Here is a 26,805-nt window from a genome sequence, read left to right on the forward strand (position 1 = left end):
GCATACAAGGCAAAGGAAGTATCAGTGTCTTAGACTTAGAGCAAAGTGTATCAGGTCTGTTCCCCCACCCCCAAGACTACATAGTGACTATTGAAAGCAATCAAAAGTAAGGGAAATTCAGCTGTGATTCTTTAACAGCAGGCAGACAGGATTATAGGTGTGGTAGTTACTGATACTCTGTTCACAGACACCAGTTAGAAGAGTGTCAGAGTTTACACTGAAAAAAGAACATGAACTCTTTGCATTGAAAAGCAGATCTTAAGTGTCTGCACTGTTTACTGCAAGAGGTAAATAGCAAGTCCATGGTTGGAAGAGCAGCATGAATGTTCCATGTGGCTCCACCTGACCTGCCTGTGTCACACGGGGGAGTCTCTACTGCAAGGCCAGTCAGATTTCCATTATCCAAGACCGCTGATTTAAGTTTAGCAAGGTCAAATATGGGAGGCAGCAGCAATACAAAACACCTAACAGGTCATTAAGAATAAGAGAATTCATTTCTACTGCCAGAGGCTGCAGTTATCTGTACTAGCTCTTCTGAGATTGCTTCCTGACACAGATGCCTTTGAGGTCACCTCTGTTGACACTTAAGTCGGGCCAAGAGTGATTCCGCAGCGCTTAAATGAAGTTCTGACATCATTTGCCTGAGTGTCCCTGCTTTTAGGCTTTTCGTATTGTGAGCTCATTCCTGAGGTCTGCAGCAACACTGTTCCCTGCAATTAATTTGGTATGAGAAAAGAAAACTAAACCATGACACCTGTGATCCAAAAAGGAGCAAGTGACAGCAAGGGCATGACAGAGTGACAGGGAGATCTAGCTTGATTTCTTCATTAAACCCACCAATAATAGCAATCCTATCCTTTTAACCAGAGAAAAAAATATCTCCTATACCTAAATATTTTTACTCATGACAGTTCACTGTCATGTCATTTGACATTTTTCATATTTACTGTATTCAAACAGCTTGAGAAGCCCTCAAAAGTTACTTGGCCTCTCAGTTATTTGCTTCTGAAACAGCATAAAACATCTAAGCAAGAACACAAAACCAGTGGCGGGGATGGGGGAACAGGCCTACAAATGAAGTTCACCAACAGACCTCTACTTCAGTCAGAAATTGCTTCCTGAGAAGGCACATAGAAAAGCACATTATTTTACATTTTAGGGACAAGAAAAGAAAAAAGCAGGGACTTCTACAGCCCCACGAAACATCTTTCTACCCTGCTATTTGTTCAGATGTATTTCTAAATAGTGGATTAAAAAAATACAAAACTCAGGGAAGAAGCTGAATGGTTCAGCTTCAATCAAGAGAAGCTAAGACAACAGCCAGTATTTTCAATGGAGCTCTCCTTCCCTCTCACGATCTGAGCTCCTTCCCATCCCACACCTCTTTCCACCATGTTCACGTACACTCTTACCTGTTTGAAGGCTCTGAATCAAAACTTCGAGAATGAAACCTACCCCTTCCATCCAAGAAGCTATTTAGGTACAAACTTCTGGCTCTCTACAAACTTCCTCTTCTCACTGAAGAACTAGGGATAGCTGAGCCCTGGCCTGGTCTTACCAAAGTCCCTGTACTCCAAGGGGCAGCAGCTGGTCCTTCCCAAAGGAAAACTCTTCCCATCCTCAAACACTGAAGGTGCCTTTCCATATCTGGCTAGCTTGAGATCCCCCAGAGAAGAAAAGAGTACAGACCACAGGCAGGGTTCACTACTAGCAGTGCAACTGCAGCCACACATCTCTCCAGCTGGCCACTGGAAATAAGCAGTGTTGGGAAGGGGAAGAAAGTCAGCCCCCGTTCAGTGAGGTGCCACAGAGACAGAATGTCCCAGGCCACAGCAGAATCTGGCCTTGCCCGTCTCTTACTGGCTCAGGAAAGCATTAGCAATGTCCACCAGAAATACCAACAGGCAAGAAGGGTGCAGGTGGTGATAGATGAGGGAGAGACTAAGCAGTGAGTGAATTTTCATAACATTTCTTACCTCCAAATTCAGCTACATCTAGGACACAAACCAGTGGGAAGAGTCTTACACTACCATTTCTTCAGGAGGAAAACAGTCTGGCATGTAAATGTTATATGGCTTTCAGTGAGTTTTAGGGACATACTTTGGAACCATGAAGTCTATGGACTATGCATGCTCTGGCTAATTCCAGGTACAAATTCAAGCATGAAGGACATATGAAAAAACTGGGACACACAGTTTAATTAGTTTTAAAGGGAAAATATGGAAAGTAATTTCATTGCAGCATCATGAAAACATGAGTCTGAAACTCCCATATGGATTTTGTTTAACTCCTCCCTCCCAAACCTAATAATGCGTGGACTTACTTCAAACAATGGAGAGGTCCAGGAGAAACTCTAGTTACCCGATTGACGGTAGCACCATTTACAGTGTTGAGATGGACTTCAGAGATGTAGAGAGTCACAGAGGAGGACTGCAACCTTGTTTTCACAACTTCTAGTGGACATGTCAGAATTGCACCAACAGTACCTCCACATCTGCCAAGAGAAGAAAAACCCACCACATTCTAAGCTGCAAAGAAATCAAAGAATACTATTGGCATACTATTAATTTTATTACTCAACCTAGTCAAATGGCAAAAGGTGAAGCAGCAACTGGAACAGACGTGACAATGCTGTAGTTATCTGTCCTCAAATGAGAGCTATTTGTTAAGTCAGTTTGTCTTTGCTGGTCCCAAAACAGAGTGAAAATTTAAACAGACAGAAAGTTTCCCAATGCAGTGAAGATGCACATACTGTTCAAATCAGTTCTGGAAGGCAGCTCAGTAGCTCAAATGTTTAACTCCTTATGGTAAAATTTAACTTTTGCATGTCTAACGTGCTCCTGACCACAAGGGAGATGCCAAAAATCCTTAAGGGTAGAACAGATTTATGCACTATGCACACAGGGCTACACACATCAGTCCTTGGAAAGCTGGTAAAGACAGTGAGGCAAAGTGATTTAATAAAACACTCATGAAGACATCTCCAGCTATTTTCAAAACCTTTCTATTTTGGGCACGGTGCCATGAAAGCAATGATTTTCTGCATATTTCCTGGGTTCTGCCCATTGCAGAAAAAAATTAGTTACAAGTACACAACAGGAGTTGAATCCAGGGAGACAGACCTTTTTAAATGGCTAACCAGGTGAGGACTTGCAGATTTTGCTACAGTCTGCCACTCATTTCTGTAAGCAAGCAGTGCATGATTTGTGCTGACAGTGGAGCTGTTCTCATTCTGCTGGAGTAGAGTACAGCCAAGAACACACTGCCTTTTAGCAGTTTTGCTCAGAGGGTTGTTCAGGTGCACGTTCAAAACCTATTTACCAGTCTATAGTATGTGTTGAACTAGGATCACAAAAGGCCTCTGACAGAAAAATACCCAATCCACCAGTTCCAATTCAAAAGACAACCCCAAATTTTCTCCAGTATTACCATTCCCCACCCCTCCCTCCCAAAAGAAATGCTCTTCCTGAGCCTTTTCCAAGATCAATATTCTGCCTTGCCACTTTGCCAAATACTATCTGTGTCCAGAATACTATATGTACCAGTTGCTCCTTCCTTTCTCCCCCACCAACATTTAAATTAGGCCATTAATTAATGCTATTAACAACACAGCCTGAAATCAAACAGCCACACAAATACAATTCCTACTAAATTCAAAGGGCCTGTGTCCACTTCTCTGAAGCAAGAGAGCTTGTGTTTGACACTGACAATCAGTGAGATTAATTATCAGCTATTTTGTTGAAACAGAAGAGACTCAAACTCCAGGAACTTGAAAAAGTTGTCAGATTTGCTCAATAGCACTTTGAGTTTCTTAAATAAAGTCTCCTAAAACGCAAAGGAGAGTTCCGTGCACATATGGGAAATAACAGGTAGGACTTGAGAACAGTCCTACAGACTTTCATGCAAAAGTAGCTCTTAAGAGTCCAAGTGTAGTTCTTTTCTACCACAAAGAAGAGCAAAGTTACAATGGCAGTTGTTAGCACAGCACTGCATTCTACTGTGAACTAATCTGTGTTTGAATGAACTGAGCTCACAGTACCAAATTGCTGCAGAAAACGGCAATACTTGATCATGTTCACTTACGCTCCATTTCATTAGTGACCTACAGGTGTTCTATTATTTGTGCCTAGAGACATCCCATCTCACCCTTAATTCCAACATTAGACTGAAGTTTAGTCTCTTCCAAGTTTTAAGTGAGGAAAGAATACAAGTTTTTCAGTCTGGGAAAGAAAAAAAGAAGTCACTGGAAGATAGAAGACAGTCACCCAGTGTATGCAGTACATATACAGTGATACACAATGATATAGTGAATAGACAGCTTTTAGAGTAGCATGCTGAAGAGACCTCTCAATGAGCAATTCAATTGCCTATTCTTTTAATATTAAGCTACAGAAAGTTTTAAAAACAGGAGTTGCAGGAAAGAGACTAGGTGTGCTAACACTTTGTTCAGCCACTTTTGGAAGCAATAAGAACCCATAGCCTGTTAGAGTACATGACATCAAACACTACGAAAGCTAAGGAGAGGGCAGGCCTCAAGACTGTTTAACATGGAAATTTAGACACTGAAGTACTTCAGATAGATATCAAGTACCATGTTTTCATACACGTAACCTGCAATTCAACAGCAGCCAAGACCGTACGGTAATGTGCATGTGCAGAAAATAACGCAAGTTGGCATTTGTCTTTATTTTCCTTCTTGCAACCCCTCCGCTTCTGATCACCCGTATTCTGCTCCCTCTAAGATCTTCTAGAATATAATCTTGGGCAGGTTATCTGAGAAAATTGCTTTCAAGCAGCAGTAGCAGCAGCAAGAGAATGCAAGTTATTCAAGTTATGGTTTATATTCATGAGAAGATGATAAATATGATGGATATGGAAAGAAAGGAGAAAACTCAGTACCCATCCCGTAACAGTGTTTGCAGTTTTGTGCATTTATTGCCCCAGGCTCCATGGCTACGCTGCACTGGAAAACTTGCCCAGAGTTGAAGGTTAACACTGAGCTGCAGCTTGTATCCTGCCCTCCCCCCTGTACCAAACCCAAGTCACTGCAAGGGATGCCTGACCACGATGGCACTTCTGTCAGACATTCACTGCGGCCGGACTAGAAATATTCCACTCAACTAGGGAATACCTGGATTATTAGAGAAGGGCAGACACACAACCATCCAACACTGCTTCTTCTGCAAGTCTGCGTATAGACAATAATGCTCCATGATAATCAACTGACATAACAGCAGCTTGGACTACATCATTTCTGCATACACCAGGAAAGAAGCAGCAGACCACCCGCTTCCCTTTAAGAACTGGATACCCTTTACCTGTGCCATGTTCTGCCATCCACGTCATGATTTCAAATAAACAATATTTGGCACAACTTATTCCTGATGTGCCCCCACCCCTCCCAAACAATTTAAGATGTCTCCACCTAACTGGAGAGTATCTTGCATATTTTCACTAGCTACTGCTAGTTTAAAGGAAAATTGGGAGGGAAGAGGGTTTTAAAGATCTCAAATTGCCACTCATTAAGAACATCTCAGCTCTTTATACAAGTGCTGTGTGGTTCCTTAACACTTGCAAGTAAATCTTTGCAAAATCCCAAGTCTCTTCTTCCACCAAAATGGAATACCTTTTTCACCCAGGCCCCAGAAGTCCCACACAATAGATAAAGGATTTCGAGTTTAAGGAGTAAACAGTGAGTCTCCAAATGCCGAAGAACCAGACCTTGCTGAGGTCTGGTTAAGTCACAAGATCCACTTAGTTTGAACGGAAGCACTGAGTGAAAGCATAGTCTAGAAACAGCACTGAATATGTGATTCATTTGAACTTTAAATCCATTCCACCATATTGGACAAAAACATCAGTTCATGATACAGCAGAGACTGTTTATCTGCAAACTCTGTTTACTGACAGAGACAATTCAGTAACTCTGCAATCTGTACAAAAACCACAACTTTTATTTAGGCATTCCAGCTGTTCTGCCACCAGTACCAATGACAGAGTATTTTACTTAGCAATACATGTATATTTCCCACCTTGCTTATTTAACAGATGACCACTACTAGAAATATTGTGAAAGAGACAGTCACTTCTTTGTGTTGGAAGTCCTGGCATGCCATTAATAGACAGCCACCAGTTTCAGTTCAGCAAAAATATGTTCTATAAACTGCAGCAGACAGCTACTACCATTCCTGCTTCCCTCCTCACAGGCTTAAGTTTGAGACCTCTTTTTTAGTTTGTGGCTCAACACAAATTAGGGAGTATCATAGCTTAGAAAAACATTTCAAGTTGTTAAAAAATAATTAGACTTATTTTCTCCTGAATACAACAGGTGAGATTTTGAAAGTTACTACCTAAAAATACTTTGGGCTTCAGTATCTCCAGTTATGCGCTAGGCCACATCAACCATGACTCGTCAAAACACTAAGAGGTAAATTTCTTCTCCGGGATAAGATGAGTTTCTCCTGGTACAGTAAATAAACAAATACACTCATGCTGACAGAGCATAAACTGGAAGCAAAGAAGGGTAGAACTGGGGCGCTCCTGTCAACAGATAAATAGTAGACAAGAGTTATCTGGAAACTACAGATAGCACCACGAGACAGGTCACAGCGCTAACTTCCGAAGCAAGGCAAGGCATCCTGCTAACGCAGGACACAGACCCAGCCCTCTATTCCAAACTGAGCCCCTTCCCCCCTAGAAGGGTTTAACAGTTAATCATTGCTACTGAACACACTTAAACACCAGTTTTGTCTTACCTATCTCAGCCCAAGAGCATGATGTTTCATGACAGCATGTCTTAAGTTTGATGTACGCCTTTATTGATGTATACACCATCAGCCTTTTCAGCTTTGCCAAGTGCCTTTAAGAAAAACTTAAAACTTCAAATCTTGCATCAGAAACACCTGATCATACAACAGGCTGAAGAAGAGACATCTATAAGAAAAAGCCCACAAAAAAACAAAAGGGAGGGTGGGGAGATTAAGGACCACTATTAACCACTCCATTAGGCACACCAGAGCATTAAGCCTGCAAATTAAACTGCAAGAGTAGACACAAGAGACAGCTATGCACTCAGTGAAACAGACATGTGTACTTCCCCTAGCCTGCAGGGGTGAGGCAAACTTACAACAAGCCAATAGTAAAATTAAGATCAATTGTCCCTATTTGACACGAGATCTCTTGAACCAAAGAATCTAGGAAGACAGTGACGCAAGCCTCTTCTGAGCTGCAGCTTATTCCAAGAGCAGCAATGCAAAACAGACACATAATTTGACCTCTAATGGACATTAGAGGTCCATCTCCTCACTTGATTAACAAAGATAAGCCTGCATGCATTTATGTTTTTAACTCTGCTAACACTTACACTGAGAGTATCAGTGTAGAGAACTGTTTTCCCCAAATAAATCTGCATTATTCATGAGGCTACACAAGAAGAGACAAATATGCTTCAAAATCCAATCCTGTTTGGCATTCAAGTCTCAGGTTCTATTTCCAGAGATGGCTACACAAGAAAGCCTTCTTTCATTATCACAAACTGAGGATACCTGCTAAGGAATTATTGGCCTTGTCTACACTTGTTAAATATCTTTCACTGTTACACTAGACCCCTGCAGCAGCAGCAGCAGCGATAACTCCAGTGCGGAAGGGCGCTTCAACATTTCAGCCAGTGGACTGCCTACATATGCTCCTAAAGCAGATGAACGTCCCCAGCGCTGGCAGTGTCAACTGACCTAGAACGGTAACTACACCAGTGCAAGAATCACCAGTGTTTACACAAAGATAAAAAGAAGAGAGCCTAGAGATTCACCTCTCGCAGTGTTTGTAACCACAGCCTCAAAGCCTTGTCAAAGATAACCCTTGACCCTGTTATCTTGGGTCTACATTCATTCATGCCTTTTCTCCAACTGCTTCTCTTCCCTGTAGGAAAAGGAAAGTTCCATGCAAACACTGGCTTGCAAGAGAAACAGCTAGAAAACTCTGTCAAAAGAAACAAAAACAAGCCACTTGCAAATAAAACACCTAATCTCTTAACCACTTACTGCAAATTCAGGCCCCAATTCCATCACTTCATAGACCTGCCTTACAGCACAAGAGTAACTGTTTTTTATGTCAAAAAGCAAGTCACAGGTTTGGATATTTAAAGTTGATAGTATCCCTCTTTTAGAGTACAAGTACAAATTTCAGAAATAAGCAAGAATGTATCTCCTTAATGCAGAACTTGCATGTTTTTCCTGTTACTATACTGCTAAATTTGCACATTATACACTTCAATCTTTAGTTTTAACATGACGGCTATGAGCACCGGCAGCTAGAAAAGCTTAATCCCCTTATGATTAACTGACTAGGCTTTTTTTGGTGAAGCTTAAAAAGTGTAAGTTTTGAGTTAACATCCTTGATCTAAAAATACTAATCAAACTTGATATGTTTCGTTAACAATGTAGACATAGAATTACCCTGATTTGCTGACATAAGCTACAAATAAAGAGAGAAGCACACCACAAAGGGAACAAGGGAAACCACCACTGGTTTCCGCTATCCAAAGCGAACATCAGCAAATACTAACACGTGAACTGTAGTTTCTATGAGAAACAGGGGCAAATAAATGTTTACAGTATGACATTTGTATTAAGCAAAGGTAGCCAAAATATCATTCATCTAGATTGAAATATGAACAACATACAATTTCACACTCTTAAAATACCAGCAGCTATTTCAGTCTAATTTATGATTCAGTCACTTCATGGAACAAAAGCCAAGCCCCAACACTTTAAACAAACATTGCATTTTTCCCGCAGGAATATCAAACATGTAAATAACCAACAGTTGGAGCAGAAAGGCAGTGACCTTCCCCTATGGTTTACAAGGGGAAGAACTAGTTCTGAATGACGTGCACGGTTTATGCCAGAAGTGTCATTTAGGGAAGAGAGGAATCCAAGTGCCTAAATAACTTAATTATAGTTTGAGTGGCTATTTTCTGAAAAGCAGTAAAAAACCCACCACAACTACACTCTAAATGATCAACTAGTATCTTAAAAACACCACACACACGCACTACAGGCCTTTCCCTGTCATTTCACACACACTAACACTGCCTATCTTTCTCAAGAAAAAAAAAAGATTTTTAAAATATGTTTTCTGAATCTTGACTATTTCAGCCACTAAAGGAATTCGCTAAGAAGGTCTGTCAGCCAAAGAGCTATGCAGACTGCAGATAACTAAGAGAACTCTGCAGTCACAACAAAGCAGTGAAGGCTCCTCCCTATACCCACTCACATATTAAAATAGAAAACAGTCAGCTTTCTGCAAGAGTAGTTAGAGAACTCTTTAAGGTCTTTCTACAACTAGAAGAGTGTTTAAAACTTACATACCTGAACTAAAGCAGTCATGTAAAGTCTGCATTTCAATAATGACACTTCTTACTTGTAGGATGCAGAATGTCCTATAGATTCCTCTTCTAGGTTTGGAAGAGGAGCACCTGAGTTTATACTGACAACAAGCTGCCTACAACAACAACAATTGCTCTTTGACTAGCAGATGGAAAGAGAAGACATGTAAAACAAATCAACAGCTTCATTCTTGGGGGAAAAAAGCTCTGAGCAAGCCAGGAGGGGGGAAAAAAAAAAAACCAACCAAGTTTCACCTATTGGTATGATCTTCTATCAGGATTCAAGATTACAGATATCCAGGTAGCTCCTGTTCCCAGAAGGGCGAGATACTAGAAGCAAACAGCACTCTGCAGTAGTTGCATAGTCTGCAGAAAAAGATCCCGATACATAGGTACCTCATGACAAAACCTGAGCTACGTGATTACACGGGCATCACAGCAAGAAATTGAACTGTCAGTTCTGGTGCTCCTGGTATGCACTACACAGCTACTCCTCTGTATGAGGGAGTGCATGATGGCATTTCTGAATATAGCCTAGAAAGTCAAGGTTAAAAGCTTCTTTAGGATGCAGAAAAGTACTGCACAGAACGCCAATTGTTTAGAAATTCTACTAGCCAAAACTGCTTTTCTTTGAGGCACGTGTTCCAAGAGTTAGTCAACACTTTTTTTTTTATTAGCAAGGAATTTCTCTACTCCATTGTCTTTTTTCTATACAGATGATGTCTTGCCCATGCCATATATTTTCCACTTCTAAATGTGACTGCTGCTATGTTTATATAGAGACACCTTCAGAGAACCTCACTTAAAAATAAAAGGTCTAAAAAGCATGTTTTGCTGGGGTAGGAGGAGTTGCATGTAAATGAAGTAATACTTTGCTCATGCATTAGCTAACACATCAACTAGTCCAGCAAAACCACTTAGCAGAGCTTTCTTTTCTAGCAAAATCTAGGCAGCTTCAGAATTATGATGGTGTTAATACTGACAGGCAAGCCATTCTAAAACTAGTACTGCGTTATTTCTTTTTAGCCTTAGAAATAGCATCTCTAAGATAAAATATTGGCAGTAACTAGTTTCAATAAACAGGAAGCAGAGATGCTATTCTTAAGAATAAAGCTATTACAGTTACTCACAAAAATAATAACAGGGATAATTACTGAATAATCCCAACCCTCCCCAACCGTCCCGATGTCCAACATGGCTATGAAAGCTAAACCTGCTAGAAAGAGATAAGGATGCAATGGGTTTGAGGGGAATTCCAGCTCCTAGCCCCAGCTGGTAATGGCCCAGGATCACTGCGGTTTAACTGCTGTCGTTGAATCTGTCATGAAGCTAGGCAGCTACAGAAAAATCCTGAAGGGTTCCTCACCTCCATTAGTGAAATAGCAACCAACGTCTTCAGTAACTGCCTCAATACAGAAAACAAGAATCAAAGATTAAACTTAGATAACATAAAAGGGTTGGCAGATTGAGACAAGCAGTGTTTCTATGCACATTCCAATGAAACCCACAATAAAGGAAACTAAAGTTTTCTTTTTCCCCCCCCTCAAGTCTTCACTGAGGCCTAGAGACCACTCTTCAAGCGATCCACAGCCCTCTGAGCTAGCAGAGAAGTCACTAAGTGACCCTAAGTAACTGCAGCCATGCTGCTAGGCATGACTGAAAACACAACCGTTTGCTAGCTCTGCTGAGCTAGGGTCACAGGAAGTCTGTGGCAGGCGCACGAGGAAAAGCCGTCCAGGCCCTTCCACGCTCCACCACCCTTGACCCAACCGGGGGGCTGGCAAGCGCGCAGCTCTGCGCAGACCAGCGGTCCCGGCCGAGACAAGGGATCGGCCCGCCGAGCCACGTCCATCCGGCCTCGAAGAGGTTCACGAGCTGGCCGCCCGTCTCCGCCGCCCCGCACGACCCCTCGGGGACCTTCGCCGCCCCGCCGCCAGCTCGAAGCGCTGCGGCTGGAGACAGGACTCCTGCTGCTTCTCCTGAAGTTACAGGAGGACCTGAAACCCGAAGAGTCACATCTGGGCCCTGCTGCTGCTGCGTCATCCCTCCCCCCTCACACCGAGGGGCAGCGGCAGCTGGGGGGGGGGGGGGGAAGGACCTGCACAAGCAGGTGACGCCTGGAGCCGAGGCGCGGAGCCCAGCCCGAGCTTCGCACCCTCTCCTGGGCCGGGAGCCGCCGGGGCGGCTCCGCCGCGGCCCGCGCTAGGGACCCCGGCGGGGCCGGGGGGGGGGGGGGAGCGCCGCCCGCCGCGCTGCGGGCCCAGCCGGCTGCCTCCCGCTCCCCGCCGCCCCCCTCGAGCCGGCGACGGGCGCAGCTTCACCCCCGTCTCCGCGGGGGCGGGCGAGGCCTGGTCGGGCCGAGCCGGGCCTGCCGCAGCGGCTCGCCGCGCCCCTTCCCGTGGCGGGGAAGCCCCGCCGGAGCCGCGGCGCAGCGGGGACTGGGCCTCGGCCTTCCACCGCTGCGGGGGGGGCCGCTCCGCGCCACCTACCCGCCGGCAAAGAGGTGCACCAGGGTGTCCCTCTGGCTCATCCTCGCCCGCTGGGGCGCGGAGCAGCGGGAGGCAGGGAGCGAGGGCTGCCGGGCGCCGCCGCCGCCCCACGCTCTGCCAGGCCGCTGCCGGCGCCGCCGCCGAGCATAAGTAGGCGCCGCGGCCGCGCGGCTTCCTGCGGGCGGGCGGGCGGGCGCGCAGCGAGCGGCGGAGCCGCGCCTCGCCTCGCCGCGCCGCGCCACGCCACCCCCCGCCCCGCCCCGCCGGGCGCTAGGACCGCGCCGGAGCGGGGCGCCCTCATGAATATGCAGCAGCGCCCAGAGTAAACAGAGTGCCCCATTGGTTGGTGGGGGTGTGACCGGGGTGGCGCTGCTCTCCTCCTCACGTGACCCGCGCGCGCGGCGGCGGCGGCGGCCGTTGGAGGCGGCCCTGAGATGGCGGCGTCGCGCTGCTGGCGGCGTCGCGCTGCTGCCGCCGTGCTCGAGGCGGGCCGCGCCGGCCTGGGGCGGCGTGGTCACAAACGGGACGGGGGAGGGGGGAAGGGTGGTAAAAACACGGACCCGTCGTCTTCCTCGCGCGCAGACGTTTGCGGGACACGCGTGGGCGGTCCCTTGCCTGCCCCGTCGTAGAGCGCTTCGTGTCTGGCCCTTCTTCTTCCCCCCCCCCTTTTTTTTTTTGACCTTAAGTCCTCAGCTGCTGAGCCAAAGCACGGCATTTTTAAAGAGTAGCTCCTTGGAAGTTTTTCCCGAGTGAGTGTCGTGAGGGGTCGTGAGTCATCTGATGGCTGTTGTCGTGATTTTCCTCAAGAATACATGTGTTCTGGCGTGAGGAAAAGTAAATAATGCCTCCTCCCCTCCCCCCCCCGGAAATTCTTGACACGGCATATGAACCTGTTCAAGGTTTTGTAAAATCAAGTATTTGAAAGCAATTGAATGATTCACTGAAATCTTCATGAGCGTTAAGTTGGTAACTGCCCACGTAATAAATGCAGAGCTCTATCTAAATATAAGGAGTTGCTTATTTCATAACAGCACAACAGTTTTTTAGCTGCACATTAAAAATAAACAGCATGCCTGCTGAAGCAGTCATTTTTCAGGATGCAAAACCTCCTGTTAAGCGTGACAGGCCGACAGGGAAGATGCAAATCAGCTAGAAAAGTAATGTGAAATTTTGCAAGAGTGGTGGGAGTCGAGGAGGCTTGCAGGAGCATCGTTTGAGCTGTGGAGATGCCAGGGGAAAAAATAGTTACAGGGAAATGAAAGATAGCTAAAACTAGGACAGTGATTTTATTGGTGGCATTTGCAATGCTACTCTGCATGGCATATAGTTGAAACCAATAAGGGAGATTGAAGTATCTCTTTAAAAACAGACTGTTCATAAATAACAAGATGGGCAAGACTTTCAGAAACCCATGGTATAAATACCCCTTTATTAAGGCAGTGTTCTTCTAGACCTGTTAAACTTCAAGAAATAAGAGGGGATCCTGTGCAGCTTCACACGAGATACCAGACAAAAAAAGGGTGATTAAGTGTATTTACGATACTTTGTGCAATTAAATTGAGATTGCTTGAAAACAGTACCAGCAATTTTGTTAAACACTGCATGAAAGAAGAAGGGTCATATGCTAAATACTTCTTTCACGAGTCCTTTTTTTTCCCATTTCTGTCAGTAGCTTAAGAGGAAACAGAAGATGGGTTTTCAGCCGGCCGTGTGATGCCATCCAGTGAGCACATGTTCCAGTAAACTCAAAAGCAGATTAAGTATGAGAGGACAAAGACTGTACTTTGTTCTATCTCTGTATAGGTGAACTCCTAATCTGGAAGCTATTAGCTTATCTGGTATTCTTGGCTTACCCTGTGGCAAATGAAAAGCTAATTTGATGATTTTTCTGAGTCCTTACTGAATAGGATGCTAAGTAGAGCCGTTGAAACATTTTTTGATGTAGAAAAGTAGACGCTTCGTGTTTTAAACAAATTGTATCTTCTTACAGAAACTTGTGATATTCCACTAAAACATTAAAAAAGACCCAAACTAAAATACTTTCAATTTGTATTGAGTCTGAAACTCTCTGATTCAAAGTGATGTTGCAGCATTTCTTGGGAGCTGTCTTTAATGTGACTTCTGTTCTCCTTGTTAGGCTAGATGGATACGGATTCTTACAGTGCGTTCCCCCCTTCATCCAGCAGAGAGAGGCAAGTGTGGAAAGGAAATGCTGAGACATTTGAGAGCCCAATATATGAATAAAAGCACTCAAACAATTTTCAACAGATCTCATTAGTCTGAGTCTTTGTCAGGTTTCATTTTTTCCATACTTCTATCGCAAAACCTGAGTGACTCTCCCACTGAATCCTCTGTTCGTCTTACCTCTTGATTCTAAGAGGTGTAGTTAGATTCAGCAGAGTTTCAGTAAGGAGAAAAATGTGTGAGAAAACATTAAGCCCTTGTTTCTGTGCTCTCCAGCTCTGAAGTCTTCTCAGAATCCCACCTGCATATAATATGCTGCACTTTTCCTCTTACAGTCTTTTAACATAAAACACTTCTTTCTTAAATGTCACCAGTAGCTTTTGTCTCAAAAAGAGCAACAGAAAAAATTTCCTACCTTTCCAGACACCGCTAATTTTTCCTGTTCTTTTATGGCAGTTCAAGGTGGGATAATAACATATTTTTCCATGCAGTAGAGTTTCTGCTGCTGTCTTTCAATTAGGTTTTTAAAATTTACATTTACCTTTCTATTCCAAACTACAGTGTTGGACTCTTGCTCTTATTACTATGGTTATAATGACTCTTTACCCTCTAATTTTGTAATACTTATATCCTCACAAGTTTGAAATATGCAGGAAATGAACATTTGAGAACAAAATTCCACATGTGAAAACTGATTTGATGTAGTCGTGGCTTTGTTTATTCTGAAATATTCTTTAAATAAGCATTTGCTATCTTCTGCCAGTGCCAAGGTTAACTCTCGTACAACAATAGAAAACAGTTCCCCTTTGAAATAATATTTATACTAAATTACTTATTTAAAAATACTTAGCATTCTTAGATGCTCTGTTTATCTAAATGATATATTATTTCCTTTCCTGACCAAGCACACAAAAATATAGTATTTTTTCCCTTCAAGAAATATGAGAAAAAGATATATTCAGTTGGACTTTTCATTCTGAACCATGTGACCCTTAGTAATCCACTTCTTTCTGCATCCATAATGTTCTTGAGCCATGGGGTAAAATTGTTTATTCTTAAGAAATTGTGTTGGATGTATCCATTGCATGCTGATGTGAAGGGAGGGAAATATGTCTCTCGGGGAAACTCCGATCTTTTGGTCCCCGACAAATCCTTCAAGTGGGAAAAGATATGCTCTTTCATGTTGATGAATGGAGAGCTGAGGTCAAGGAACAGAAAACAGTGACTCAGGGCTCATCTATGACGTCAGCTGTGTATGGCCTTTTGTGCTTCTGTGATCTGTAGGCAGAGATCAATCACACTCTTAAGGGCTTGTGAAGCCCAGTGTCTGCCATCAACTTGCCAGCCCTGAGCTGTTGAGTAGGGGTTGAAGAAACCAGCTTCTTTGTGACCTAAACGGTCTCCAGAGAAGGGACTCAAAATGCAGTAAGAGCCATAGTTTCAGCATGCTGCATTTCTTCTTCTTTCTAGGAACTACTGTTTCCAAATCTCTTTAGCACGTTTGTCAAATGACCACCCTGTCTGTTATGCTGTGTTCTCTTTCTCTGCACTCATCAGGAAAGGCTGGAGGAGATATATTAAGATAATTCACCTAAGTGCAGGTATTCAGGACTAGTTGAGATGTGTAGAATTAAAAATTATGAAGACTCAAGATTTAAGCCTAAGAAGCTAAGTTTTTAATCACTGTCTTTAGTCTTCCTAATTGTTTAAGAGCATATGTAAGAATGAGTAAATGCAGACTGTTTAGAAGACTGTGGCCACTAACTTAGTGTTCTCCTTTTAAGTATTTTTTTATCTCTAGGAACTCAGTCCATGAGACTTGAGAAGTTGCCAGATCACTTTTCATTTGATAGAGTATAGCATATTTTTAATTGTTTTCACAAACCAACACTCTATGTAATACCATCTGGGGGGAATATCCTGAGATTACATGAGGTTCTCTTTTATTCCTTTCAGAAAGAGTAAGGAGACTGAGTATCTAATGCTCTGCACAGGGAGTGAGAGGCAAGTGGAGAAGCAGTATACCTACTGAAAGGAAGGGTGATCCAGGACTTGCACCCATAGCTACTATGTTTCAGGGCAGGATTAGTATAGAGTCACAGGGCTTCTACCCATGGAGAACTACCACAGGTGTTGGGTTTGGGACTTCCGGAGGATTAAATATTAGGAAGATACTCCATTAGGGAATCGTCACATTTTAACTTTTATAATGTTCCCCCTTATGGATGTCATTACAGAAGGAAGTGATCTATGCCTGAAGTTTCCACAGCTTTCAGCAGTAATTAATCAGTGAGGAATGTTTTTTCTTATGTATTCATTCTTCATCTGAATGCAACAGGTTTTTATTTCGGTATAGCATTTCTGGACCTGGAATTACTCTTCCTTCCCTTCACCATAGCATATATAGCACAGAGCAGGCTTATCCAAAAGGTATTCCCCAAGACCTTACTTAGCTACTTGTCTCCTCCAACTGCTCTTTAAATAAGCTAGCCAAAGCAAAATGCACATATCTTGTAGGATGAAAGTACATATCCGTGAGAACTAGGAGTGGCTTGAAGGTTCATGTAACTTCAGGTCTGTTTTCACTGCTTTGATGGTGAAAATAACAGAGAACTCACTCTCTGTCACAGCCTTTGTGCAGGTAAGAAGTGATTTCTCTATCCAGTCGACTTCCAGCGGTCCCTTCAGCTGATGGGGGCCCTTCCTGTTAATCACTTGCACATTGAATCACTACCTTCCTGCTTCAGTGCCAGTTCCACTTAAACTAAATAGTAGTCAACTGTGAGCTGAAGAATTGCAAAACACAGGGTAGGTGTTGTAAGTTATAAGGAGAAGATGGAAGACCTAACAACTGGATTCAGGTATTTTCTTACTGAAATCCTTCAAGTAAGTAGTAGACCTAGTTTCATCAGCTTCTACAAAGGCTTCATGAGTTTTGTATCAACGTAAAAATTAAGGAGCTTCTTTGTGGAGGAAGAGGCCATCCTTACATGTAACCTGCGAGCCTTGGAGTACGAAAGTCCTAGATACCTGGAAGGGGGAGATACAGGAGACAGTTTAACAAATTTGTGTAGGGTAGCAAGGTATGGTCCTGTGTGGTATAATGCTAAACAGCAGGAATTACCTAAGAGCCAAATGACGAAAGGGGTAAGGGGAGCGAAAGTCGGGATGGCTAATGGGTATCTGGCACTGAGAGTCAGCTGCAGCTCAGATGAGGCTTTGTTACAAGTGCAGTAAGTGAGATAAAGCCCTAGGACTTGGCATCAACCAAGCGTGAGTGGGGGGTTACTGCTGGGGAGAAAGCAGCCAGGTGCCCTAATGGTTTCCTCCGCAGGAAGTCAGAGCGGAAGACTTCAAATTGCGACTTTTGTGCTTTGGCAGAGGAGTAGTGGGTGACTAAGGCTTTCTGTTTACATTTTCTTTTCTGCTTTCTATAAAGAACATTGTTAAAGTCATTTGATTCATCATTTGTGAGGGGCTGAAGTACAGCTCGTTAAACAGCAAACTCCACAAGTTGGGCTGAGAAACGGGGCTTGACCTAATTATTGACACCAAGAAATTGAACTGCCTTGTTACTGCTAATCAAGACCTGGCAGAGAGGTTAAATTTAGATGTAAAGAAAGCCTCTGAGAAGAGAGTGGATGGGTTTCTTTTGGCATAGTATATTAGATCAAGAAGGATTTTTTTTTCTTTTAAATATAATTTTCCTGCTGTTTCCACAGACTGTTCAAACTCGGGGGAGATGACTGTGATTGCACATATAATATTCCCTTTCTCTTTGCTAATGTGATCCAAGAGCTTTGTAATGCAGGGAAGGGAAAAGAGCTTTAGACATACAAACACCAAAATCTTAAGGTGGACCATAAAGAGGTTTTCTCTGACTTACTCACCTCAAACTTGAGTGATAAGTGACTAGCCATAGCAGTTTCTGTTGCTAGGAGTTGGGCATATTTTTAGATGCAGATCTGGAATCATAGCAAGACTGTTAGAAGGAATGATTGTTAGCTCATAAAGTGTACTGATTCTGGAAATGAATAAAATAGAAATGTGTTTGTACTGCTCATTTGAAAGGCAGAAGGCAATAGTTAGAGGACTTCTACTTTAGCCTGACAAAAGCTTTCCACTTCACTCAGTTTTCGCTTAACTGAGAAATGAAACAAATATTGTGATTTTTTTAACACTCTTCTATCAAACTGTACATATATATTTTTTTAACTCCATTTCTCAACTAACGAAGCAGAATGAGACCAGTCAGATGTTTAACCAGAATCATTGGACAGATCACTGATGGCTTTAGAAATAACTTTCTGACCAAGAAAGCCAGCAGGGATACTCTGATAATTAAGTTTCTCTATACTTTGTATTGGCTTTGTTTTTCTTGAGGATGGAGCAGTCTTTGTTCTTTGAGGACACATACATTTGTATGCCTGTTGCTCCGGGGCTTAATTATTTGTAGTTTGTAGTTTACAGAATGTCTTTGGAAATATCCAGAAGGTATAGCAGAAGAGGGCAGAGAAGTAGAAGTAGTAAGCAGGGAAAGAAGAAGAGAGGAGCAGCTTATCTTTTAAGAATAAGGGCAGTAATCTGAAAATGAGGGACAAGAGAGTGGTGTACATAAGACTGAGAAGGAAGAGAAGGCAGGATGATTTGCAGGCAGAAGGGAGAGCAAAGACAGGATTGGTTGCACCATTATCAGGGGGTGTTTGTTAGGGGGACTGTAAGTCATCCATGTGTCGAAAATTGGATTGTAGGGATCTCCAGATATTTGCAAGAGAGACAAGGAAATAGCTTATTCAATTATAGCTGGCCCTTGTAAGAGCTGTGGGGAAAATGATGCACGATGTGGGCTGTCAGTTTTTAGGAAAAGCGTATTTAAACTGAATCAGGCGTACAGAAGAGCCGCACAGTTTATCTGGAGAATGGATGGCTTATTCTACCAGAGGACGCTTAAAAGATTTGGTTTGTTTAGCCTGGGTAAATAAAGGCTAAGACAAGATAGGATTGCTGCCTATGAAGACATCAAGAGAGTAAACTACATGGACCAGAGAAGTAAAATACTACTTAAGCTACAGGTCAGTGTTAGCAGGGTGATCAGAGGTCCTGAGTAAATTCAGGTTGAGGATAGGTGAGACTTAGGACCAGGCCTTGCGCTAGTATTAAAATGAGACTTTATAAATATGACAGAATCTGTGATGTGGTTTTCTGCAGCATCTAGGGCCTAGAATGGGAGACTGAAGTACCATGTGCACCCCATTCTCAGATGGGTCCCTCGAAGTATGAACAAACGGGTAGGTTACCCTGTCAAGATGTCCCTCTTTTAAAACGTATGTAGTCCGTCATGCACTTCTGGTTTAGCCCACCTCAAAAGCACGGACTTCGGACCTTAGCTTGCTTTGAGAGAGGTAGGTAAATAAAATGTCCCATGGAGAAAATGGATTTAATGGATGTGAAAATTTGCAAGGATTTCAGAAATTTCCTCACTCCTTAGTAGCTTGAAACAGAACCTCTTTACAGTTTTTCATCTGAAGGTGGAAAAAGGAGCAGCTCATTCAGAAAAGGTGAATGTGTGACTAGAGAGGTTCTGCACAGCTGGAGCGAGCAAAACCAGGGAGCTTTAAACTGCTGTAACCCGCCTTGTAGTTAGTAACTGCACCTTACTGCTGTGTTTGTTGGAGGAGGCTGGGTGGAAATAGGGAAAAGGGATCAAACCGGCATATGTCGTTCTCAGAGGTGTGCTGGCCTTTAGGGTTTAATGTAAGCAGCCTGATTTGGACAACTGGTCAAATCCAGCCATCTCACTGTGCATGAAGAATATAGAAGTGCTTTCAGGCCGTTAGCAGTTGCCGAGGAAGCCAGCCACCTTGCTGCTCTCACATGATAAATGTGGCTTAATATTTAATCTCCATCTGGAGGAGATATTACTTCTCTAGCTTGTCTAAGCCTGGACAAGGAATTTGCAGACTCAGGTGTACGTTAGGAAGATGAGTTTCATTACTCCTAATGAACCAATTAAGGAAGTATAGAAAGGAGGCCTGGCTTGTTTCAAGAGATAATGCACTTGAATATGTATTGTGTGAGTTTTTGATGCCTAGCTGTAAAGGTAGTTTTTGTCCCCTGGATTGTACGCTCAACATTATGCATATGACAGAAAGCTCACTTACCACCTCCATTTTGAGAGGTAACAACCGTAACTAAAATGGAAAGTGCTGATGACAGCATGTTCAATTAGCTGCTGCTATGAGTGGAGGATGTTGAGCATTGTTAATAGGTTATTTATCCTAATGAGTCCAGTTGTTTGAGATTTTAATTCAAATGTATGAAGTCTTTTTTTATTTTCTGTAGGCTACAAAAATGACTTGTCATGTTCCAGATTCTTGTGCTGGTCTCTTCATTTCAGAAATAGAAAAAATAAAATAAAATTTTGTATTTTTTTAAAGGGTGCTTGGTTATCAGATTGTAGTTGATTTCTTTTTTCCTCCCGGAGAACCTGTGGGAGTGATTCCTTTGCCTAGATAAGGCACTTCTAAAAAATAGAGAGAACCTGCTTATGCTGTAAGCAATGCCAGTTTGAAAGATGGTTAACAATGCAAAAAAGCAAATTTATAAGTTAATCTGTTTTATTCAAGACTTTATGGAGTACTTATTTACTTGACCTTTGGGGACAGCTTAACAAGATTATGATGAGCAATTAGTAGTAGCCCTGGGACAGGGCACTAGGTCAAACAGATGAAATCCCCACGTGTTGTGGAGTTTATATGGTGCGCACAAGCTCATGTGCATGCTGGGGATATGAAGCCCCAGTTACAAAGTTCCAACCAGTTTTCCTTTCCCGGAGCTGTTAGCTCCTCTCCTGTGCAGCACAGACTTTTTCTTTAACCTGTTCTGTAATCAAACATAATCCATTGGAACTGGTTATCTTCCCCTACTTCTTTCAAAATACTCTGTAACACCTTTTGCTCTTGTTTTGTGGGTTTAGATACAGTGAAGCTCAGGTGGGTAGATTCATATCTTGCTGTAACTCCCTTGGCCTTGGTGGAATTAAAGCTTGGATGTACTTGACCTTATCAGCCCTGCAGAAACAGTGGTGGTTTCTGTGATGTGATAAGAGTGAGATATGGTAGAGGTGGTTTTGACAAATTCATCTTTAAACTCTGACTGGCTTTGGAGTTAGGTTGTTAGTAACTATGGTGGGAAGAACTATATTTATATTTTTATCTTTATCTCTGACTTAAAAAAAAAAAAAAAAGAGGGGATTTCACTGATTTTTGATTTCATGATAAAACACGACATATTCTTCCAGTTATATTTGAATCTTATCTTAATTGTAGTCTGCCGTGTGAGCAGACCAAAGTCTTATGTATGATTATGTAATATGCGTGTGCTTCAGATCTCTCCACGTAGAATTCAAATATCCTAAATCAAACAAACTATGTAGTACAGTACTGATTTTGTTCCTGTTGTCCTTCCTCTCAAGTTCTGACCATAGATCAGTAAAAGTCTGATTCCTTGCCTGTTACTGTGTCTTATCCAGACTAGAGTACAAGGTTGAAGTTCTGCAATATTCGGTCACATTTTTACATGAAGTGGAGCATGGTGGAAGGTTTGCTGCATGACTTGTGGCTTTTCCCTTCTTTCTGTTAGAGTAGATGTTTTGAATTATTTTTGATAAGGAATAGTTAGTATAAATCAAGCTTTAATTACTAATGAGCAATTTCATGGCAAAGGAAGCAACATTACAGACTTAATTGAGAGAAAGGGTGAAAGGAGCTTCCCTGTTGCAACTTGGTTTTCTTTAGAGGTGGGAAAGAATATCAGAGGGAAAAGGCTGAAAGTCTGGAGAATCTCGTATGAATTTGTTAAGAGTTTTTAGCACTAGGTTCTAGAAGAGTGGCATGGATCCAGTTTCAGGGCATACCTGAGACTAATGGCCCCTAGAATGAGGCAGTGTTTGGAAATACAATACTCACGATATGAGAATTTTAAAAGCAGATATTGCTGCTGTGTTACAGTGCAGTACTGATATTAACAAGTCTTGTTCTCCTTGTAGCTCAACTGGACTGAGATACCCCTCTGCTTCTGTTTCTGTGACAGTGCTGGCCGCACCTCTAGGAACAGGAGATGACATCCTTCCTCCTTAAATCACAGCTCCAGTTACTGGTGGAGAATAGTGAGGCACTAGGCAGATGCATGTCGTGTAACTGTCTGTCAGGGCCCTGCCTGCACCAATAGGCCTTAGTGGCCCTGACCAGCTTCACCTTGGGCCTTCACCCCTTGCCCATGAGCTTCATTTAAGCCTAGACCTGGGCATTCAACTCTGACCTGAGCCACATCATAGGTGTGCCTATTCCTAGTCCTGCTTCTGAACTATTTTTTGGATTTCCTGGTTTGACCTTTGACCTGAGTTCCTTTCACCTGACGATCACTGAATCGGCAACAGCACCTGCTGCTGTCACCACCCTTCTCTGCTCAGCTGCCTCAGGTGCTGTGGGATTGCGCCCCATGGGTGAGCTCGCTGCCAGCCAGTGTTGTGGCCAGCCTCGGCTCCTTGCTCACTTTTGCTTGGGGAGAAGCCCTGCTCTTGCTGCTCCCTGACACAGTCCTTCACAGTAAGGTAGCGCTACCAGTCTTTCATTGATATTTATGGTGTCAGGATTGAGATACTCAAATAGTGAAAGTCATTATTCTGTGTGTTAGGATTGTCCTCAGAAATGGATATAGTCGGTTCTGATATGTAAAGGCAGATGGAGAGGGGAAGCATACAACTTTGTTAAAATAACTCTCAAATCTTAAATTTTGTGGGTGATGGTGGAGATGTTAACAGTGACTTCTCATTCTGATTTTGTTCTGAGATGAATGTTAATGATAAAACTGCAGCTTGTATTTTAATGATGTGCAAAGATGTCATTTGAATGGCTTTATCTTCCAGTGGGTTTTGGGTTGCTGTGGAAGTTACTTTTCAGTCTTAGTCTAGTTCTGGAAACAAAGAGTAGCAGGGACAGAAGAATAACTTAAAAACGTAGATCCATTTTTTCTCCATTTGTGTCACTGCTCAGAAGGTGCAGGAAATTATTGCTTAAACAGCGTATCTCTCATGTGTTTAAATAACATTGGTGTACGTCTCAAAAGAGCACGTACCAGGATGTCAACAATACGCAATTAGGCAGCAGTCAGTGTAACCAAAAAAAACAAAAAAAAAAAACAAGTCACAGATTTATATTTCACAAGATCAGAGAAGCACATCTCCTATTCTGACTGTAATTTCTGAGAACTTCAGCAGTTTGGATTTGGGCTGCAACGTGGCATGACTTAATTGACTTTAATGATCTTTGGCCATCACAGATTTAGACTACACCGAGTGGCTTCTCAAATTCACACTGAATTAATCAGTTAGAGTTCAGTGTTGGCTAATCTTCAACTAAAATCAATAAATCAGCCTGGACAGGGAGAGATTAGGAAAGTCAGAAACATATACTGTGATGTTTGCTTTTTTTTAAGTCTTTTTGAGAGGTCAGATAATGGAGACATCAATTAAAAGCAGGGTAAACATCAGGCTTCTTCCAGTGCAATAGCCTTTTCCTTTCTTAAATGGGAGTATCAATTTAGCTTTAGAGCAAGCTGCCAGACTGTTGGTTATGTTTATATTCAATATTTCACAGACATGGGCAGTGAAAGCTTAAGCTTTCAAACCTGTTTTATAGAAAGCAGAGTGAATATTTTGTTTTTCAAACTCATTCACTTTCCAGCGTCTGTTCCAATTGTCAGCAAGACCTGAACGTTCAGAATTAATGTAGGCTGTGATGTGTGTATGTACGTACGAGGGAAATAATGCAGTTTCGTTTGAATAACACTGAGCAGTCCTCAAACAACGTGACGCTTCCCGTTCCTTGAACTCCAAATGGAACTGAAAGGTGCTATCTCCTAAATGTCTTTCTCAAAACGATAACTTCTTCTGTGGGGCAAAACTCCAATATTTAACCACTGACCTTTTTTAGCAGGGCTGTTTCCTGTGAAGATCCCTTTTTTTCCACTTCCCTGTATTCCAGCAGACTTGGTAAATACCGTGGTTTCATCTTCCTCATGTGTCGTTTTGCTGTGTGTTTAGTTTTTGGGGGCAGAGAGGGTGTTTTGTTTTACTCAGCCTCGTTTTATAGACCGCAAACAATGATGCCTCCGGTAGTCTGAGGTGCGATGACTGAGGCTGTTGTTTAACACGTAAAGTATGTGCTGAATCAGAACAGCTGGTGAGAAGGGAAGTGGCTTGGCAGTGCAGGTAGTCCACTAAACTAGAAAGTATGGCTGGCTATTCTGATTGCATAGACCTGTGGTGTTGGGCTTGTGGCAGAGAGAGAAATACATAAGGGGCTTTATGGAGTTGTGCTCTGTTCCACAACAGGTGCAGTCGTTTGGCTGTGGCTCAGAAAATTAGATCAGAAAAGTAAGCCAAAATGCGATGTTCTCTGGCAGTCGATGGTGATTTCTTGCATTGTTTTTGATACGGTGCAATTAACATCTGAGAAGGCTTAGCCAGCTGTGAGACAGATGGAGCCACGTATGCTTCCACACCCCAGAGGGAGGTTTACATATAGAGCTACAGTCAGAAATAAGGCTGAGTTAATGGCTATTCTCACATAGATGCCTGATGAATTCGCTTCAGCTGTATGGGTGGTTGGTTGTTTTTGTGTTATCTTTCTGATTATAATAAATGAGTTTTCTTTGCAGCGAAGTCTGTAGAGCAATAAATTCTAAAGAAATACTGGGAGATGGTTCAAGTCAGTAGTCTGAATTCAAGAATATTGTATGCCTTGTGTATGTGGTCTCTGTTTCCCAAACTGGGGAGGCTGTGCCACCTTCCTTCTCCTCCTCAAAAACCAATGACATCTTGCCACCAGCTTCTAGAAAAATGTAGCACAAAGAGTCCATATGTTCTTCCTCTCTCATTTGTTGTGGCACTGAAAAGCTCTGCAGAATGAGATCAGAGCTGCTGCTGTGTTGAGCCTTCAGGGTCGGCGGGATGTGAGGATGAGTTCATTTTGATATCTGGATCCTTCTCCTCTTCCCTAGATGAATCAGTCGGAGCACGGAAGAGTAGCAAAGGCAGGAATATAGAGAGCAGTCACCAGCCAGGCTCCTGCCTGCTTGCTGTACCCTCAAGTAGAGGGACGCAAGTTTTCTCAACAGCCTTCTGTTTCCAGTAAGCAATACCCTTGGATCAGAGTTATAAACAGGCAGACCAGGAAATGCCAATATTGTCTCGGACAGCTTTAATATATGCCTTCTCATGCCCAGCATTGTATGTAAAAGGGGTGCTGTCTTCATCATGGGTCAAAAAAAGTAGATCTTTTGAGTGGGTGCTCAGATTTTTCTGTTCTGCTCTAATGTTTTCTTTTAGTCTGGTTGTCTCCAAAAAGGCAAAAGAATAAAAAGATTAGTCCACATTTCAGCCTTAGTAACAGCCTGTTATGCCAACATAAGACCAGAATAATGCTGTGGAGAGCTGATCTCCCAGAGTGCTTACAGTTAGGAAATGTCAAGAGAGCTGAGTGAATGCACCAGAGGTGACTTGTGGATAGGAGTCTGGATCCTCCCGAAAGCTCTCCCATCCCCATTAAAACTAGTCAGGCTAAGGTACTGGCTGCCATTTCTTCCTTTTATTAGTAAGAAAATCACCTTTCAGATTAAAGCAAGCATAGAGAACTTCAGACAAGGGAGAAGACGGTGAAGTTTATGAAGCCAAATGCTGTCAGTAATCATAATTGTTAGGCTTCCGTTCCTAGGCTGTTCAGTCACTTCCAGTGTGACTTTTAAAAAGAATATAACATTTGAGGACAGATGTTTTATATCCTTTTTAATTTGTCCTGGAACAAATCACAGCGTATGATCTTTAATTTGTTTTCTCTATTATGTATCACACCCACTTGCTTAGAAATAGTAAACACATCTTCAGTTCAAGCTGAAATAAAGAGCTGCAAATAACTAGCATTGCAAAAAAGCAGGCCATATTATTTTGGCTAAAATGAATCTGTGCAGGATAGGCGTTAATGCTCTCAAGAGGACAGGGAATCTGTTTGTATTGTAAGATGTCTTCAGGAAAACTTACTGCCTATATAAGAGGTTGAAAATGATGAAATGAAGTGGGAAATAAAGATCAGAAAACCTATGCTATGTTAGTGAACTACTGTTAAGAAGTCAGGGGCAATTCAGAAAGAGGAGTTTTAGGTAGTGTCCTGGTTTAGCTATGCACTATTAGAAACAGCAAACCAACAGCAAATATGAGAATACAGTTCTACTAAATGAGATGACACAAGATACAAGGTGATTTAGGAGGTAGGGGTCCTTCTTCCTACTGCGGTGTTCTACTAGGCAATCAGCCAGCTAGATTATGGGAGATTTTTCACTCTATCCTGTAATGTGATTTGTTAACTTCTTCTGAGGGTGAGAGACCCGATGTAGTGTTTCAGAGGGTATGGCAGCTGCTGTGTTGCCCTGGGGTGGATTAGCTCACTTGATTTTTGATCAAAATCCGTTGGTCAAGCACTGTTTAAATCACCTAACGTTAAATTAGACACTTTACTATAAGTTCTCTAGATCCGTTAGGCTCTGCCTGCTTCCGGAGGAACTGGTAGAAGACTGCTTAGCCAAAAGACATGATTCCTTCCACTGCTCCAGTCTGTAAGAGAAAAGCAGTAGGACACAGAACATCTGATATTTTGGCACCTATCTCTATTCTTGCTTTTCACACTTTGGGCT

General features: G+C 42.7%; 1 protein-coding gene across 1 annotated transcript in view; it reads right to left on the bottom strand.

Moving 5' to 3' along the window:
• The window catches only part of SLC25A36 (solute carrier family 25 member 36), a 37,208-nt gene extending 25,131 nt beyond the window's left edge, over positions 1-12,077 (bottom strand). The window contains exons 1-2 of the mRNA XM_068953979.1: positions 11,875-12,077; positions 2,324-2,494 (exon numbers count right to left, since the gene is read on the bottom strand). Coding sequence (XP_068810080.1) covers positions 2,324-2,494; positions 11,875-11,915 — 212 coding nt within the window. The 5' untranslated portion in view covers positions 11,916-12,077. The remainder of the gene's footprint in view (positions 1-2,323; positions 2,495-11,874) is intronic.
• Between the last annotated feature and the right edge of the window lie 14,728 nt (positions 12,078-26,805).

The sequence above is a fragment of the Struthio camelus genome, chromosome 9, assembly GCF_040807025.1.
Source record: "Struthio camelus isolate bStrCam1 chromosome 9, bStrCam1.hap1, whole genome shotgun sequence".
Classification (NCBI taxonomy): domain Eukaryota; kingdom Metazoa; phylum Chordata; class Aves; order Struthioniformes; family Struthionidae; genus Struthio; species Struthio camelus.